Raw genomic sequence first — 17,086 nt, forward strand, 5'->3', positions numbered from 1 at the left:
TGAATGTCACTTAAACAATGGTGGATAATGCAGTTTTTCCATACCATGTGCTACATAACAGAAAAACCATCATTATAGATTGCTAGGAATTATTGATACTTGATCGCATGTCTATTGAGATCTATTGATATTATTTGTTTTCATGAAACTTTAGATCTATATCTTTTCTTTCTTATGCTGCTTACACACCAAACACGAAGCATCGCGTTTCTTGCTCTAGATTACTCGTGGGATTTAATTTTGTGTCATGCAAAGTTTTTGCCTGAGTTGAATATTTTTAACTTGCGCAAAAACTCATTTGAGCAAATAGCCCTCGTTTTCGCTTGTTCTCGCTTTTCGAGTCTCTGCATTAACTTTTTCTTCTTAAAATTGTTGAATTTGCGGTTGGTGTGCCCCCTTACTAATTATGGCTGCATGATATTCAAGAAAAAATGGAATATGCCTTAAAGGAACCGTATGTAGGATTGTGGCCAAAACTGGTATTGCAATCACAAAACTTGTGGCTAAAACTGGTACTGCAATCACACAGCTGGTGGCCAATACACAAAATGACAACATAAACATCATTTGAGGGCTGCAACTCCACTTTTTAAATGACAATATCCTGGCCAGACCACTGTTGTGAGTGATATAAGTATTTGAAATGAAAATTATTTCTTAATGTCTAGTGACATATCAGGGCCATTTTATGATTAATTGATATAAATTTCTTACATACTGTTCCTTTAAGTGTGTAAAATCAATATGAGTTTTGTTAAAAAATATATTTAAAATTTGACAAAGTATAGCAAATATGCATGTTTCCCATTCTTTCGATATTCCACAAAAGCACTAAACATTTGTCTGCCAGTCACTTTGCTAAATGTTTGACTATACATACGAGGAGCTCAGATGCCAAAGCTTCTACACATCAGCCACATCAGTCAAAAATGAGAATGATATTAACCGAATGCTGTCGGCCCTTATTACACGTTTATCAAATACTTTCTACTAAATCCCAACCTCAGGTCATTCAGAAACACTGATTTGTTGGCAGAATCCATTAAGTGTATTAAAAAAATGCATTTCCGATGCAGTTAGAGGGGTTTGCATCCAAGCTCTTTACATGCATTTGAAGTATTCAAATTATTCAGTTATTGCAAACTGTTTTTGCGACATTTAGCCAATTTTGGTATATTATGCATTCCTATTACAGATTGAATATTTTTTCCATAAGGGAAAGTCATTTTTTTTCTTGGAGCATTAAAGAAGTTTTATTTAAATGCATGGATGGAAATTTACTCACTGTTTCCTCCTGTCATCCACTTTTTAGTCCCTCCTCCCACCTCATCACCCTTTTATAATAAATGTAAAACATTCCTAACCATTTTTGTCTATTTTTTTCTCAGCTGGGAGACATCGGAGGAAGTCCTTCGGTAAGTCCGGAATTTTTTATTCAGCACAGTTTACCTAGACTTTGATAAATGTGCTCCATTCAGTTACGGAGGATTTGCATCAGCACCGGGGCTTTCCTTCATTAATCATGGAGGTTCTTCAAGGGTTGTTAAACTGCACCTAGGGCTGTGACGATAACCGCGTCACCGCATCACCGCAGTAATGAGATGCCAACCGCGGTGCTGAGTTCATCATCGTCATCACCGCACTTTTTTATATTTTCTTTATTTTGCTGGTGAAAGTTACAGAAGTCATATGGTGTATGATATGAACTATACACAAAAGTCATTGTTAATCATAATTTACTGTCTTTCATCCTGTGTTCAAGGGTTCTAGAGAAAAAACTGCTTTCCGCACAAGGGGGAGGGACAATGCATTAAACATATATAGGGGTTTATTATGTGCGCATGTCTTATAATTGTTATTTAATTACTTAGTTTCAGTACTTTAATACACACAATAGCCTACTGTCACGGGCACAATCTTCTTAAACATGAAGCCATTAATTTAAGCGCGTCATGCCCAGGTGCTCTGATATTTATTGCATGCCATGGAACTGTACCAACTCACTCACTGCGCGAATAACAAAATCTCAAGTGCAAGGAAATCTCACAGCCACGCACATTACATTATTCAGGTGCAAGAAGGTCACCGGGCAGCACGAAATGCGCGTTGGTACTGATAAGAATAGCATAATTATTTAAAACTATGATTGTCAAACATGCCAACTATAGTTATGAAGGCTAGCGCGGTCGGCTGTAGACCTATATGTCTGACTATCGTAGCGAGGAAATGCCACTATCTAAAATCACATCTTGTGATGATTAACTATCATGTGGCGTTTGTCGGACTTGGGAGCACCAAACATACCTTTAGTAAAGCATAAAACTTCAGCCCAGCAACGACAGTTGGAAATCTCCAAGACTTTTGCGAGAGGAGCAAAGTACCAGAGTGACATCAGTCAGGCAGGTGAGGGCTTACTGACCGCGTGACCCGTTAATGCTGTAAACTAATTTCTCCAGCTCGGGATCAAAAAAGTTTTATTATCTTCTTGATGCAAATGGACAGCAGTAATTTAAAGCATTGATTGGAGTATCCATAAGTTTTGCGCAGTTATTTACGGGATGATGCAATACGTTATTTCGTTTCGTATCTGCTTTGAAAAATTATAATTAAACATATTAACTATAGTAACATGAAATAGTATTTATTTTCGTTTCTTTTGAGTTTAATATGAATTATGGAACAGTTTTTGTCATTGTTTGTAACCCATTTTATTGTGCAATAAATTATTTAACGTTCAACCCGTTGCATTTGGAGGAGTGCGTTATATCCACGGAGTTTTACCCGAAAAACACTCTAAAAATGTCTAAAGAAATTGGAATCAAGGTTTTGCTTACAAGAAAAAATGTTGAGCTCGGCATGTTCTTTCTAGTTTTTTTCAGGTTGCTATTGTATGAAATGTATTGTACAAAATGGGTTATAAACGATGACAAAAAGTTATATAATTATTATATATATTATATATAAAAATATATATATGTATTGCTATATATATATATATTATACCTATGGAAATAAATATTATTTTATGTTGTTATTGCTAATATATTTTGTTGTTTTAATAATAAATAAGAAGACGTTTCCGATGCTTTGCGGGGGTGGGGGGTTGTGCTTTTGGGCTTTGGGGGTTACTGTTGTGCGGTTAACCGCATAACCGCATGATTTTTTTTATGCTTCACCGCGGTGAGAAAATATCCTAACCGTCACAGCCCTAACTGCACCTCCACATTTTTCCTTCAATTTCTTTGCATGCCGTACTCCTGGAGGTCTTGTAACAGTCTAGATTGGTTGCAATAGGTCGTTATACTCCTTTTCTTCTTTTCAGATGGGTGCAGGTCTGGGGGTGGCCCCAGCAGTCATGCCTTCCGCTCTGGGCAGCACTCCTGCTGTCGGAGGTGGATTAGGAGACCTATTTGATCTGGGTGGAGGTGTTGGAATGCCAAGTGGATCCTACGTTCCTCCTAAAGCAGTAAGTCTGGAATAAATCAGCAAGCCCAATCAATAACTCCACTTAGGACCTCAACAGTGTTTTATGTGCAGTTTCCCTTCACGTTTTAAATCAGCTTGTAATGCAGCAGTTTCTTCTTGACTGCAAATTTTTCCAGTAAACATTTACCATTTAGGATGTGGATGTTTTTCAGATGTGGTTACCAGCAATGAAGGCTAAAGGACTGGAGATTTCTGGGACGTTTGCCCGGCGTGGTGGGGTCATTCAGATGGATTTGTCTCTTACCAACAAAGCGATGAGCGTTATGACTGACTTTGCCATACAGTTCAACAGGAACAGGTAAATGCAGGGGCAGGATGGAAATAGTTTTGGAGGTCTGTTCAAGGTTTTACACTTCTCTCTGCAGTATTTTTTTTATGACTTTGGAGGCCTGCCTGGAAAACTTTGCATTTTTATGTCGTCAACTGGATCGCTCAAGGACATGCTGATCTACTGCTGATGTTTTAATGTGCTTTTATGTAGATTGAGCACCTCTGTCTAGTGAATTGCATTTAGTGAAACTTTTAAGTAATGCATTATATTATTAGATAGCTACTCAGACGTTTTTACAAATATAAGGGCAATACAAGGTTGCACTCTTATTTGTATACCTAACTGGATTTTTACTTGACTGAGTTCAGTCATGCAAAAACTAAACTGTGTTAGTTAGTTGACCTATAGTTTTCTGGGTGGTTTCTTATTGGGTCAAGCCAAAAGATCCCACCCACAACTCTGTGATAATTTGCTCCCTACAGATGTGGGTTCCTCCGTCATTATGAGTTTATGGGATTTATAGTTTGTTTTTATTTTTACTTCCATTTTACTTGTCTGATAGCTTGGGAACTGAAAAATACATCCCATCCTCACAATTTGAGGTATTATTTATATCTGTAGCAAAAAAAAAGTCCAGATCGAGTAGACTTAACGATATTAACAGATACTGCTTATTAAAGGATAATATTGTGTTTATTCTGTTTACTGTTTCCTGAGCTGAATGATAAGCTTGATTGTGTTTCTTTGTTTTTCTGTAGTTTTGGTCTAGCACCTGCTGGCCCTCTGCAGGTTCTCACTCCCCTGAGCCCCAATCAAACTATTGACGTCAGCCTGCCTCTTAGTACAAGCGGCCCTGTCATGAAAATGGAGCCTCTCAACAATCTGCAGGTACCATTTTCATTGCATTTTTACAGTGTGAAACAGGCAGAGTGTGACATGCTGAATAAGTGTTATCCTTTAATGCACACAAACAAAGGCTGCAGTCCAAAAATGCTACTGCAGAGACATGGGGATGCAGGTGCTGAGATATCTCCAGTTTAAGAGATATCATTTGTCTCCTTGTCCTCTCTGTCTCTCTCTATCTCTTTCTCACTCTGTCTCTCTGTCTCTCTCTCTGCTTCTTATTTCACTCATGTCCACTTATATCCTCTATTAATCAGGGTTGTAGGTCTGCAGCAGTACAACAGTGGGGGCTGCGGTTTGAATTAGTCGTGCCTGATTATCTCTTAGTGGAGTCAGCCATAGTGCCCGTGGTTGAATGTGGAGGATAAGGATGTTATTTAACCCTTTCCTGTTATTTAACCTGCATACAGGTATGCATTTTAAGTAGCAGGTACTCATTTTGACATCAAAGTATGCTGGTACGGTCACTCTAAACTATGCAAGAATCTGTTGACGCCTATGCAGCGAGCAGTACTCAAAACAAGCAACAGAAAAAGAAACATATGTCCAATCATAGCACCGGGTTCATCCACCAAAAAGAAAGCGGGGTGATTGACAAGTCGTATGAGCTATCAATATCAAGAGCTGCGATCGACAGAACCACAAAATCCTGTGTGGTCCCCTTCCATGCCTTTTCTGCAGATTCTTTTAAATGAGGAGTAAAGACGTCTGACCCCTAAGGTAAACTGGTCGGTGTGAATGTGGAAAGTTTGAAATACTGAATTAGCTTAATCCTATGAAGTCGACAGTCTCGCTGGCTACTTTCGTAATGTGCACTTGACCGCAAGGTGCGCTAACATTACTTCTGATTTGTAAATGAGCGCCTACAAAAGTTACTATGATTTTATTTAGTTTTGGTTTTTGACAGAGATAACTAAAACAAACCTTTTCGTTAGTAATATGTGATACTAAAGGGCTTCAGTTTGACTTTGTATTTGCGATTTTCTCAATATTTGGATTTTTTTTACCATCAGATTCCAGATTTTCAAATCGTTGTATCTCAGCAAAATATTCTCCCATCCACACATCAATGGAAAGCTTATTTATTTAGCTCTTGGATGATGCACCTAAATCTTAATTTTAATAACTTTAACCTTATGACTTTTTGGTTTTGTGGTCCAAGGTCACATATTATATTACATCGCTACTTCCGTGCTAGACGGAGACATGAGCAGCTAAATTAGGAAATTATTCGCTTTTTAAATTTAAAACTTCAGAAGATCACGACCAAACTATTAAACTTTCGGTCTATTAGCCGCGTTTTTTTTTCATAACTTGGCTGGAGCTGCGTCTTGTTGTTAGGTGCACCTTGTAAGTCAGTATGAAGTAATTTTGACATTTATGAGGCCAGAGACAACATTACCGTCTACAGCCGCGAGAGTCCGCCATGTGCTGCTTCTCTATTTATGTAATTCAATGGGTTCCGTAAAGTGGAATGACGAGTATGCGAACTTCATGCTAGTTGGCTTGTTCGGTTAATTTAGCCTATTTTACCCTTCAGGTAAGTTCTGTATGCTATGGTTTATCGTTTAAATAACTGATAGTATTACTTTAACGTACAGACCTCTATTCAGCGTGCTATTCTGTCTGCCATTGTTTAGTTGAATAACTTGCCTTTCCATATTAAATGTCTGTTCTTTGGCTTGGATTTTGTGAAATAACTTTCTAAATGAACGCGACGTATAGTCCACTGTGACTTATATATGTTATTTTTTCTTCATGACACATTTTTGAATGTTTTTTATTATTGTTTTTATTAATCAAGCAACAGAAACTAATCGTTAGATTAATCGTCCAATTAGTCGTTAGATTAGTCGACTAATCGAAAAATAGTCGCCCCATTTATCATTTAATAAATAGTCGTTTACCCCAGCACTAGGACACTGTACTCTCTGGACCATGATAAAATAATCCCACATGTGGCACCGTACCACTCAAACTCTTAAAATGTGTATAGCTTGTGGAAGACACCTCAGTTTTGCAGGTTTGACCAAATTGTAAGGTTTTACTGAAGCAAGTAACACATTTTAATCTCCCTTTTTGTCTGTTTCTCTCTCTCCTAAGCCCTTTTAAGAAAGATTAAAAGAAGATAGCGTTTTAATCTTAAGGCTTTATAGACCCACAGGGTCCATTTTAATTACATTATCAGATTACGTGTACATAGTAAATGTCATGTTCAGAACTAAGAGAGATGTTAGATTGGTATTGAATGGTTTATCATGAATGTGCATCTTTTACATTCTTATACATAACTTATCACTTATCTCAAGCGGTTTACATTTTGATGAAATCTGAATATGATTAGGGGTTTGACACTTTTCCCCACATGCAGGGTGCTCTTGTAGCTCAACTAATAGGATTTGCAGCACAAAGGTCATGGAATTGCTCCCCAAGGAACTTGCATACTGATAAAAATATATCTTTGTAAGTAGCTTTGGATAAGGCATATGTTTAATAATAATAAATTAATTAAATTTGGAGTCTGAGTTTGGATTAAACAGCTGATATTTATACAGAGGAGCGTGATGTGGCTGCCGATAATACACCAGTTCCTCTCTGCAGTGACATCAAAGAAAAAAATTGACTTTAAATAGTAATTTAATTCCTGCACAATTAACAAACTAATTCTGTCTCCATAAACAGATTTTGAATTTAATGATACAAGTGGTAGTTTTCAGTGAATCTCTATCTATGGTATCTGTCTTTTACATTCTCATTACCCTAATTTTTTGCCATGTTGTATATAGCATTTCTAACCGAGTGCAGTTATATGAGGAATGACGGTTTTGTGCAGAGCACTAAGATTGCATTGACTCGATGAATTATTCAGAGATGGAGTCTTAAAGCCCTGAAGTCTGTGTGGGACTGTCTGTCCCTCCGTTGGGCTGCGTAGTCTTTATTCTGACGGATGCTGTGAACCTGCTGTCAGCTTTCACAAAGCTCTTATGGGTGCCTCTCAATCCCTCATGCCCTCCAAAGATTTACAGACATAATCAGATGGAAATCAGAGTATGTTTTCTTGCAGCTTTAGGCTACTTTGTCCACGTGGTGTATGTGTAGAAAGATTAATTATTTAATCAGATGTGTCTATAAAATTTGTGCTTTCTCTTGCTTTTAAGTTTGGCCACATTTCAAAAGTCAGCCAGTCTGGTACATAGTCTGTGTCTGTGTTTCTGTATAGCTTAAAAGGTCATGGGTTCGAACACACATACCGACAAGAAAAGGAACTATAGCATTGCCAGATCTTGCACGCAAAAAAGAAAAATACAATAATAAACCGAAATAAATCCAAATGTTTCACCTGGAAGATCAAAATATTGGTACCGGCACTTTCTCATTTTAACAACACCAAAAACTTGATTGCTTCATGAGCCAAAAGCTATAAACGATAAAAAAAAGCATAAGCACGTTGCTATGGTTACCTCCGCACTTTTGACGATCATTTAGATGATTCACTCCCGCATTTATTGTGGTTGTCACTTCCGAAAGTTTGCAGTGTGTACAAGGCCATAGACTCTTTCAAATGTCATGTTGGTATTGGGGTCAGAGTCATTGTGACATTTACATATTTAACATACCCACTTTCACATAAAGCACTTTTCACATTTCGGCACCAATTATTCTGCCCTAGGAAAATTATTTAGTGTGCTGGTACACAAAAGCTAACAGAGGTCATTTTCATATAGCAAAATATCATTTTTAATTGAAGATGTGGATTATAGGCTTGCTATCGTGCATATTCTGTTTGTGATTTTATTACCCGAGACAGACATAGCACTTTGTTTTTCTCAAGCTGTCAGTGGGCATCTTGCATCCTTTCAGTGAGCATTGCCTCAAAGGCATTTGTGCATGTTTGAAGTTCACATGCAGGCATACAGATTCATGTACACGCACACACAGGAGATGAACTCAACCTTTGGAAACACACAGAGGGACTTAAAAGAACGTAGAGAGACATAAAATGTCAAAAAAGAGATGATCAAAGACCAGCTATCCCTAATATTCTGAGCTGCGTATGTGCCTCCTTTGAAAGCCCTGGAAAAAGAGAGGCTTGTTTATTTTGTTTTGCTGTCTGCGAACCTTCTGTTCTTAATGCAGTGTTAGTGCATTTTTACATCCACAGTGTGCATGTAATCACAGTAGTAATGTGTTTTTTTCTGGCTTGCAGGTAGCTGTAAAGAACAACATTGACGTATTCTACTTCAGCTGCCAGTATCCCCTCAGCCTGCTATTCGTTGAGGATGGAAAGATGGGTGAGTGTGTCTGAGCACGTTGCACCTTGTGCTTGTGTCCGTTCAGACGTAAGCAGGATCGCTGTAGATGGTTGTGATGTCAATCGTATAATTTTTTTTCTTTAAGTGTCTGACGACTTTGTGTGTAATGCTAATTTGCTATAAACTTTCATCTGATCCTCAGACCGTCAGGTGTTCCTGGCCACCTGGAAGGACATTCCAAATGAAAACGAGTCACAGTTCCAAATCAAAGACATCCACCTTAACTCAGGTAACGGGAATACAGGCCACACACTTGTGAATTGGAAGAAAATGTGGAAGTGAGATGGAAATGACAAAAATATAAGCCTGGGGTCTCAATCTCGAAGTGGCTTGGGGCCATTTCTAAAATTGACATCTTGTCGGGCCACAGAGCTATTTTAACAAAAAAACACAATATTTCTGTAAATATACAGTTTTTCTATTATTTAACATATAATAATACTTAAAAAAAATTAACAATGCTTTGTCTTTTTATACATTATTTAAATAGAAATATAAATCTTTTCTTAATGTTATCTTAAATAACTTCATATTAAAACCTTGCACTAATCTAACAAATTCGATAAAAGTAACCCCGCAGAATAACCCTAACAGATCTTCTCTGGACGAACACTCCAAAGTCCCAACCAGATGCATGGTGACAATGATATGATTGACGTGAGGTTCAGATGAGCAATTCAAATCCGATCACGCATTTCTTTATCTTTTCGTCACGGAGAGCGTGGCTCATGGTTGCGTAGCAACGGAAGACGCGCAACCTCCCGAGCACTTTGGAAAGAAGCAACTTGACTCGCATTTTTAGACAACACTGTGAACGCCCTCTTAAACGTTTACATTAATAATCAAACAAATTTGAAACTAAGTAAATAAAAATCTTTCTGCGGGCTGGATTATGTTATATTTTTGACAGCAGGTGTGGGCTGCAAAGAGGGGGAGGGTGGGCTGCAAATGGCTGAGAGTTTCGGACTACGGAAATAAGCAAATAGAGTGGCCGAATAAGCTCTCGAGTTATCTTTTTGTGAGTTTCAATAACCCATAAGCACAATCTACTGTCTCAGTCTGCCTCAGAAGACCAGAGGTGATCTGTTAGCATATCTTTGTATAATTAATTTGGTGCAGGTGTTTGGGGAATGGTTTTGTTCCACATGGGTGCTTGCATAAAAAAATTGTGAATTACACGGCCGTGACCATGCACACAGTTTTTGAGTTACATTCCTAATGAATACACTGTTTTTGCCCTTTCTTTGGCTTTTTTCATTGGCTTTCTGTCTGTCTTTCTTTCTTGCTTTCTTGCTTTCCTTCTTGCTTTATTAATTTTTTTTACTGCTACATATGAATTTACATCATCACAAATAATTGTACATGTTAGGTTGAGAATGTGCGGTCTGATTTGAATCTGATCTGAGAGACCGGTAACTGTCTCCTTTTTCCTTTTAATGAAATACCAAAAGAAATCCTTTTTTTTATACAATGAAAGTAAATGAGGATTTATAAAGCACAAATGACTTTCTTTTCATATCGTCTGAAACCATATTATAACTCATAATTAGACCCAATTTCTGTGCTTGGCCCCTAAAATGAAAAGTCTAGCAAATAATGAAAGTTTAATCAATTTCTTTTCATCAATCAAATTACTGACTGTTTTTTCATAATATAATGACGTCCATGAAGACATTCACGATGTAGTTGCCATAGAGACTCACTCAGATTCAATACATCTAAAAGTACATGATGTGTATGGTTTTTAATAATGAGCAGTATTGGGCTAGTTATTTAAAAAAATATATAATATTACTCATTACTATTTACTTCTTTCAAAAGTAATATTATTGCTTCAGTCTTACTCCCAGCCAACAGTATTTAGTTACACTACTAATTACTTTACTTTTGACTTTACATACGACCCCTTAAAATTGGTAATTGCATAATTTTTGCAGTTTATGAATTCATGAAATGACAGATAAATTAAGAGTAATTTTTTTTTGTAAAACAATTTTGTAATTTAAAGGTGCAATGTGTAAATTTTAGAAGGATCTCTTGACAGAAATGCAATATAATCTACATAACTATATTATCAATGGTGTATAAAGACCTTACATTATTAACTGTATTGTTTTTATTACCTTAGAATGAGACGTTTTTATTTACATACACGTGTCCTCTTACATGGAAGTCGCCATTTTGTGCCGCCATGCTTCTACAGTAACCTTAAATGGACAAACTGACATGTTTGTCCTGTGGTGACTACCGTACCTTGACTTTAATAAAGCAGTTACATTTATACTAAAATCTGCAAAGGTGCTCCAGCAGGTGAAACAAACCAAACATGTTGGCAGAACAAAAAATAGCTAGCTTCCTGCATTGTATTTGTGAGTAGGTCCTTCGGTGTAGGTTACGCTTCGGTTTTCATATATACTTCTGCGTCGACGTGCAAACACGCATGCAGACTGCTGGTAGACAGTATCCACACGTGTTTACCACAGAGGCAGCACCACCGTCAATTAAAAAGTAGCTTGGCCAGTTTAACCCACAAATGAAGAAGAAACAGCAACTTGTTGTGTATATTTTGTGAAGACCAGCAGTGATGGAAGTAAATAAACAGCGACTTGCAGTTTGAGTTAAATCACTCCCCATCTTTGTTCTTAATACCTATGACGCAGGTTTTTTTACCTGACTGGAGGGGGTCTAATGGACCAATCACAGCGCTTGCGGTCTGCGTAGTCCTGACGCGCTGTTAAAAATTTGGAGAGGTGCACGTCAGGCTACGCTCAGGATACGGATAACCTACGGCGTAGACCTTACGCACGACTATAACATGGGCTTAACTTGCCATTTTTTTGGGATGTAATTGTAATATTATTTAAAAAAAAAATAAAAAAACGTTTTTAAAAAAACGTTACTTTCAAAAGTACATCCGAATCGATACGGAAGGTGCTGTATCGATGCGCGCATCGTCAGGCGTCCATGGCGATATATCGTCGTATCGATATTTTGAACACAGCACTAGTGTTGAGTGCTGCGAGTCAACCTCCTCTAACTTAGCTAGCTACAGCCAGTTAAAAGATAGCATGGCAGATGCAGGAGACACCACGCAAGCTGCTCTTTACATGGTAAATAAAAAACGGCACACCCTCCCACCTTCAGCTGAACTCAATCAGAGCATGCGCGTGTGCACAGCAGAGCAGCGTCTGTAACAGGACCGGTCGTTTCTCTGAACTGAGATCTGTTTAAGTTTCAAAACAATTCATTTCATTTGCTTCATAGTTATGAAAACAGCATTTAAACATGACTTATTGGGGTATAGTCTCACAATCTCGTCTGACTGTAATAAAAGCGCGTTTTTAAGGTGCAAAGTACTGACAGGAATGTTTATCTGACAGGAAGTTTCATTTTATCAGATATGTGCGTGTACCATTTTTTCCCACTGGCAGCATGACCAACATGACAGGGCTCTGGGTTCGAGGTCAGATATTGTATTTCATACAAGTCTAGTTTAAAAATGGCATAGCAACCGGTTCTTAAAAAACAAATCGAACCGTGACCTTGTAATCAAATCGAGGATTTGGAGAATCGTGACACCCCTATTAGTTACACTACTAATAACCAGGGAAATTAATAATATTACAGTAAGAAGTTACTAGTAACTAGTTACTGCCCAACACTGTTAACGAGTAATTTCTCTCCACCCACAGACGCAGCCAGCAACAAGCTCCAGGGCAGTAATATCTTCACCATAGCCAAGAGAACAGTAGACGGGCAGGACATGCTGTACCAGTCTGTCAAACTCACCAACGGCATCTGGCTGCTGGCCGAACTGCGCATGCAGACCGGCAACCCTAACTATACGGTAAGTGAAATTAAACAGAGAAATGAAGGATGTTGTAGAGCAGAGTACCACAGACATACAGATCGATAAAACTAAGAGGATGCTACAGACAATTGTGTGGCCACCTGTGAGCAAGTGTGTTTCACGGAAAAACACCCCTATTAGTTCCATCTGAGTCATGCCGAAGAAACACACCAGACAATGATCTGTATGTGGACGTATGAGTGAGAAAGAAGAAGAGGGTCAGAGGGGAAACACTGCTGGAAGATCAAAGACCGTAGATCAATTCCAAAACACAGAGCTGCCACACAAATAGCGCTCTTCACAGGAGACTGCATTCAGAATTTATCGTCAGTAGAGTTTGTCGAGTCAACATGATGCAAATCCGAGTAGGCTGTTAACACGGCATGCTTTGCTTTTGGGATTTGAGGATCATATTTAGGTTGCCTACCATGTGGGGCAGTCTTTCTGTCGAGGGTGCGCCAATAAGCTAAAAGGCTGCCAACCTAGACAATGACGTCCACACTCTCCCACCCCCACACTGAAAATACTGTTTAGGTATGCAGCTCATGAAGTTTCAAGATGCGGCTAATGATTGTGGGCAGAGGCACAATTTTAGTGCTCCCGGGTGGATGGAGATAAGGATTTTGAGGAACGGATGACAATCGTGTCAGTCCTTTCTCTCCTCACTCATTCTCTCATCCCTTTGATTCGTGCAATTGGCTGTCATCACAGAGTCCAATACGTTCATCTCTCTCATGTTTTCCTTAATAAAAATGTCATACTAAATTGTAGGAAACCAGCTCTTCTCTCAGATCTCTCATGTTTTTCATTCCCAGTGGAAAATTGGTTTACACTTGAGAATTTGGGGACCGAGATGATTAATATGTTTACTTGTTTTCGTCTCAGTTATCAGCATATACAGCTGTTTTGATCATATCTGCCATAGGACTTAGCGTATTAGCATATTTATTGTGTTATTTCACCATTTTGCCCCTTCCATTTAATCTGTTTTGCCTTTATGTAAGAATGTGTGTTTTTGTGTACCATAGGTTGTTTTATTTTTACTGTGTTTTTTTTCTTATGTCTGTACTTGATGACATCACAATGCAGGATATTGAGGTTGGGATCCTTTAATATGTTTTCTGAATCTTAAAGTCGCACCTAAATTAAACCCTATAGACCCTTTTACTGTTTGTACACAATGATGACGTGGCAGCGTATGCGCGCGCATTTAGGCAACGGAAGTATCGTAAGAATCAACAGTGAAGCAACACAAACAGTAAGTTATTTAAAAAAAATTGACTTTATCAACATTTTCAATACAGCTACCAGATCCGTGTACTATAGTGGAGTGGATAAAAGACGTTAGCAGATGGCCAAAAATAAAGTTGCCAGATACATATATACGTATATTAGTATATTATATTAGTGCAACCAAACGCAACAACGGGACATTTTGATGTTGAGAAACCGTTTTAATAAACTTTCTGAGTTGCTACCACGTTAGAACCAATGGGGAATAACACCACTTCTGTTGCCCAAATGCGCGCGCAGGCTATTTGATCACGTGAGCTGTAAAAGGGTCTATACATCTTTTTCATACTTTACTACCCTTACACAATGCCATTTCTATTATTTTTCATCACTTCTATCAAATACCGCAAAATAATATCCACTAATATCAAGCGCGTGATTGGTTGTAAGAGCAACTGTTTTGCATGACTATGCTAATAAGGGGATGACATCGTTTTTTTGAGATGGCCAAAAAGCCACTAAACGCAACCTCCATCAAAAATGAGATAATGATTGAAAACGAATGCTCGTACTATATGTTCAACAAATATTTGTGTGTCAAATTTGCTTAGTCCTGCCCTCAGGCCATTTAGAAATACCGGTTTTTTTGTCTGCTAAATATTAGGGCTATAACGGTTAATCGTGTGTCCCATTTGTGTCTGAAATCGATTCTGCAAGGCTGAGATTCTGTGTTTAATGCACAGCTTGTGCGTGTACCACGGCATTTGGTCAGTAGGAAGTCGAGTCATTTATAACATGCATTTAAAAAAGCAACACTCGATAAACAAAAACATTCAAAATATTATTTATTATCATGAAAATACCAGAAAATATTTGAAGAACAGTGATTAAAAATTATTCCTGTATTAGACATTTCCTGGAATAGCGTTTGTAATGCTGCTACTTCTGTGGCACAAAGGGAGTTTCTGCACGAGAGCGCCCCCGACTTTGGGATGTCACCGTAATTCATTAAAATGAATGAATTGAAAAAATGCCCGAATAATCGTTACAGCCCTAATAAACAAGAAATCATGCTGGATGCACTTAACTTTTTCCTCGCCATTGACGAGTTAACTCGTCAATTTAGAGAAAATGCTTCCCTGCCAATGACGAGTATTTTTGGCAATCCGCAATACCACCATTATCCTCTTCCACAACGTGTACAACCTGGAAGCAACGCTTTATGTGAAAGAGTAAGAACTCCATGTATGTTTTGAGGATCACTCTGAATCTGATCTCTAAGTCCTTCGAAAAATGCGAAATTCTTAGCTTTTTGCTCAAAATTTGGTGTTTTTGAAGAAACCTACCCATAATTGAGAGGTAATAAGAAGAGATTTAATCAAGGGAAGATTAATTTTTTTTAAAGCAGAGGGTCTGTGCCCGGTTGCATGAAAGTCCTTAAGCTAAGAAATCCCTTAAATATAAGGTTAAGGGTACCCTTAATAAAAAATGGGTTGCAAGAAAAACCCTTAAGTGAACCTTAAGGCTGTCAATAAGTATTTACCCTTGAATGCTAAAGTATTACCTTAAGTTCTGCTATGCGTTGCTACAAAGTCCTTAAGTCCCATTTTTCCTTAAAAACTTAAGGGACTAAAACAGGTCCCTTAACGTCACACGCGATGGCTGATTTTATGTTTTTTTTAAGAAAATGAAGCACAAACGCGCATTTCTAACAATCGAAATAATCCCTAGAGAAAAGTGATGCGCATTTATCAGAAGAATGGCGGTTTGATCGTCTGTCAAAATAAAGTGTTTCCAGTTTGAATTACTTTGAGTATTCATGCATGCGGCACTTTACAGTCTGTTATTTGCGATGTTTCATTGTACACAAATTCGCCGTCTGTTGAGCTGCGTGCGTTGATTTGTTTACGCTGTGAGATTTTGTAACCGTAGCAACTGCTTCTCCGCTGCCGTGTTTTGGCAGAGACTATCGTAAAATACTTAGTATCAACACTTAGGTAAGGGTGACAGTTAAGACCTTTGTTGCAACGCTCTTAAATAAATCCCTTACCTCAGGGATTTTTTCTCCCTCAGGGAAACCCTCACTTAAGGAGTTTCATGCAACCGGGTACAGTTCTTTCATTTGATAGATTGTATGTTTATATATTTAAAGAAAAACATTTTCTGGAACGCATTAAACTTTTATGAAAATCCTGAAAAATGAAAATAAAATTGTGGCGGGGAAAGAGTTAAGCCAGAAGTACAGTCTGTTTGTTGCACGGTCAAACGCACAGCTGTGAAGTATAGTTTATGTGATTCGTACGTGTCTACAGACGTTCAAGGCATGCGCGTTGCCACAGAATCCAAGTACAATTGTCATGCGCACTGTACACGGACCTTAAAGGGTAACTAAATCCCTGGTCAGAGCGTGACTCCACCCACTGGCAATATTTGAAACATGCAAGAAAAGTGGGCAGATCCCAACGGAGATAGAGGGGACGAACTAAAGCTCGTACCAAGTGTTTGGTGAGATCGTAACAAGGGCGTGGTGAGCTTGAATCTGCTTACGTCACAAGTAATTTTTTGGACCCAACATCCAATAGGAAAATTCAACTGCAGTAGCCACCATTCAACCTGAAGAGGGCAGCACTCAGACGTTTGTACACCATATATTGTAGTATTGAAACACTTTATACCCAAATGTCAAAAAACGTCCTAAAATCAATGAACAGCACTAATAAAGCGTCATTCTTACAGATCATTAACTAAAAAAAGTTGGTTTAGGGTTTAGTTACTCTTTAATGTACACGTAAAATAGAGGCACTATACTTCAGCCTTTAGCGGGTTTTGCATCTGAACTCGTAGTAATCTAGTTTAATAGACCAAGCCAAGATACTACTGATGTTGACAGCCAGTGAACATCACGCATTTGGAATAGATAGAAGTATCCAAAGTGCAGCTTTGACATTTTTCTGTGGATTTATGTTTTGAGCTTGTGACACAAGGGTGGGTAGTGCAGGGAGACACAGAAGTTGCGTTAATAGAAGTGCT

The 17,086-nt window shown here is 38.2% G+C and overlaps 1 protein-coding gene across 3 annotated transcripts in view; it reads left to right on the plus strand.

Moving 5' to 3' along the window:
- The window catches only part of ap1b1 (adaptor related protein complex 1 subunit beta 1), a 41,578-nt gene that overhangs the window by 20,347 nt on the left and 4,145 nt on the right, over positions 1–17,086 (plus strand). For all 3 annotated transcript variants that reach the window (XM_065250416.1, XM_065250418.1, XM_065250417.2), the window contains 7 exons: positions 1,389–1,415; positions 3,323–3,466; positions 3,639–3,784; positions 4,516–4,645; positions 8,868–8,952; positions 9,116–9,202; positions 12,666–12,820. In XM_065250416.1, coding sequence (XP_065106488.1) covers positions 1,389–1,415; positions 3,323–3,466; positions 3,639–3,784; positions 4,516–4,645; positions 8,868–8,952; positions 9,116–9,202; positions 12,666–12,820 — 774 coding nt within the window. The remainder of the gene's footprint in view (positions 1–1,388; positions 1,416–3,322; positions 3,467–3,638; positions 3,785–4,515; positions 4,646–8,867; positions 8,953–9,115; positions 9,203–12,665; positions 12,821–17,086) is intronic.

The sequence above is a fragment of the Paramisgurnus dabryanus genome, chromosome 5 (assembly GCF_030506205.2).
Source record: "Paramisgurnus dabryanus chromosome 5, PD_genome_1.1, whole genome shotgun sequence".
Classification (NCBI taxonomy): Eukaryota; Metazoa; Chordata; class Actinopteri; order Cypriniformes; family Cobitidae; genus Paramisgurnus; species Paramisgurnus dabryanus.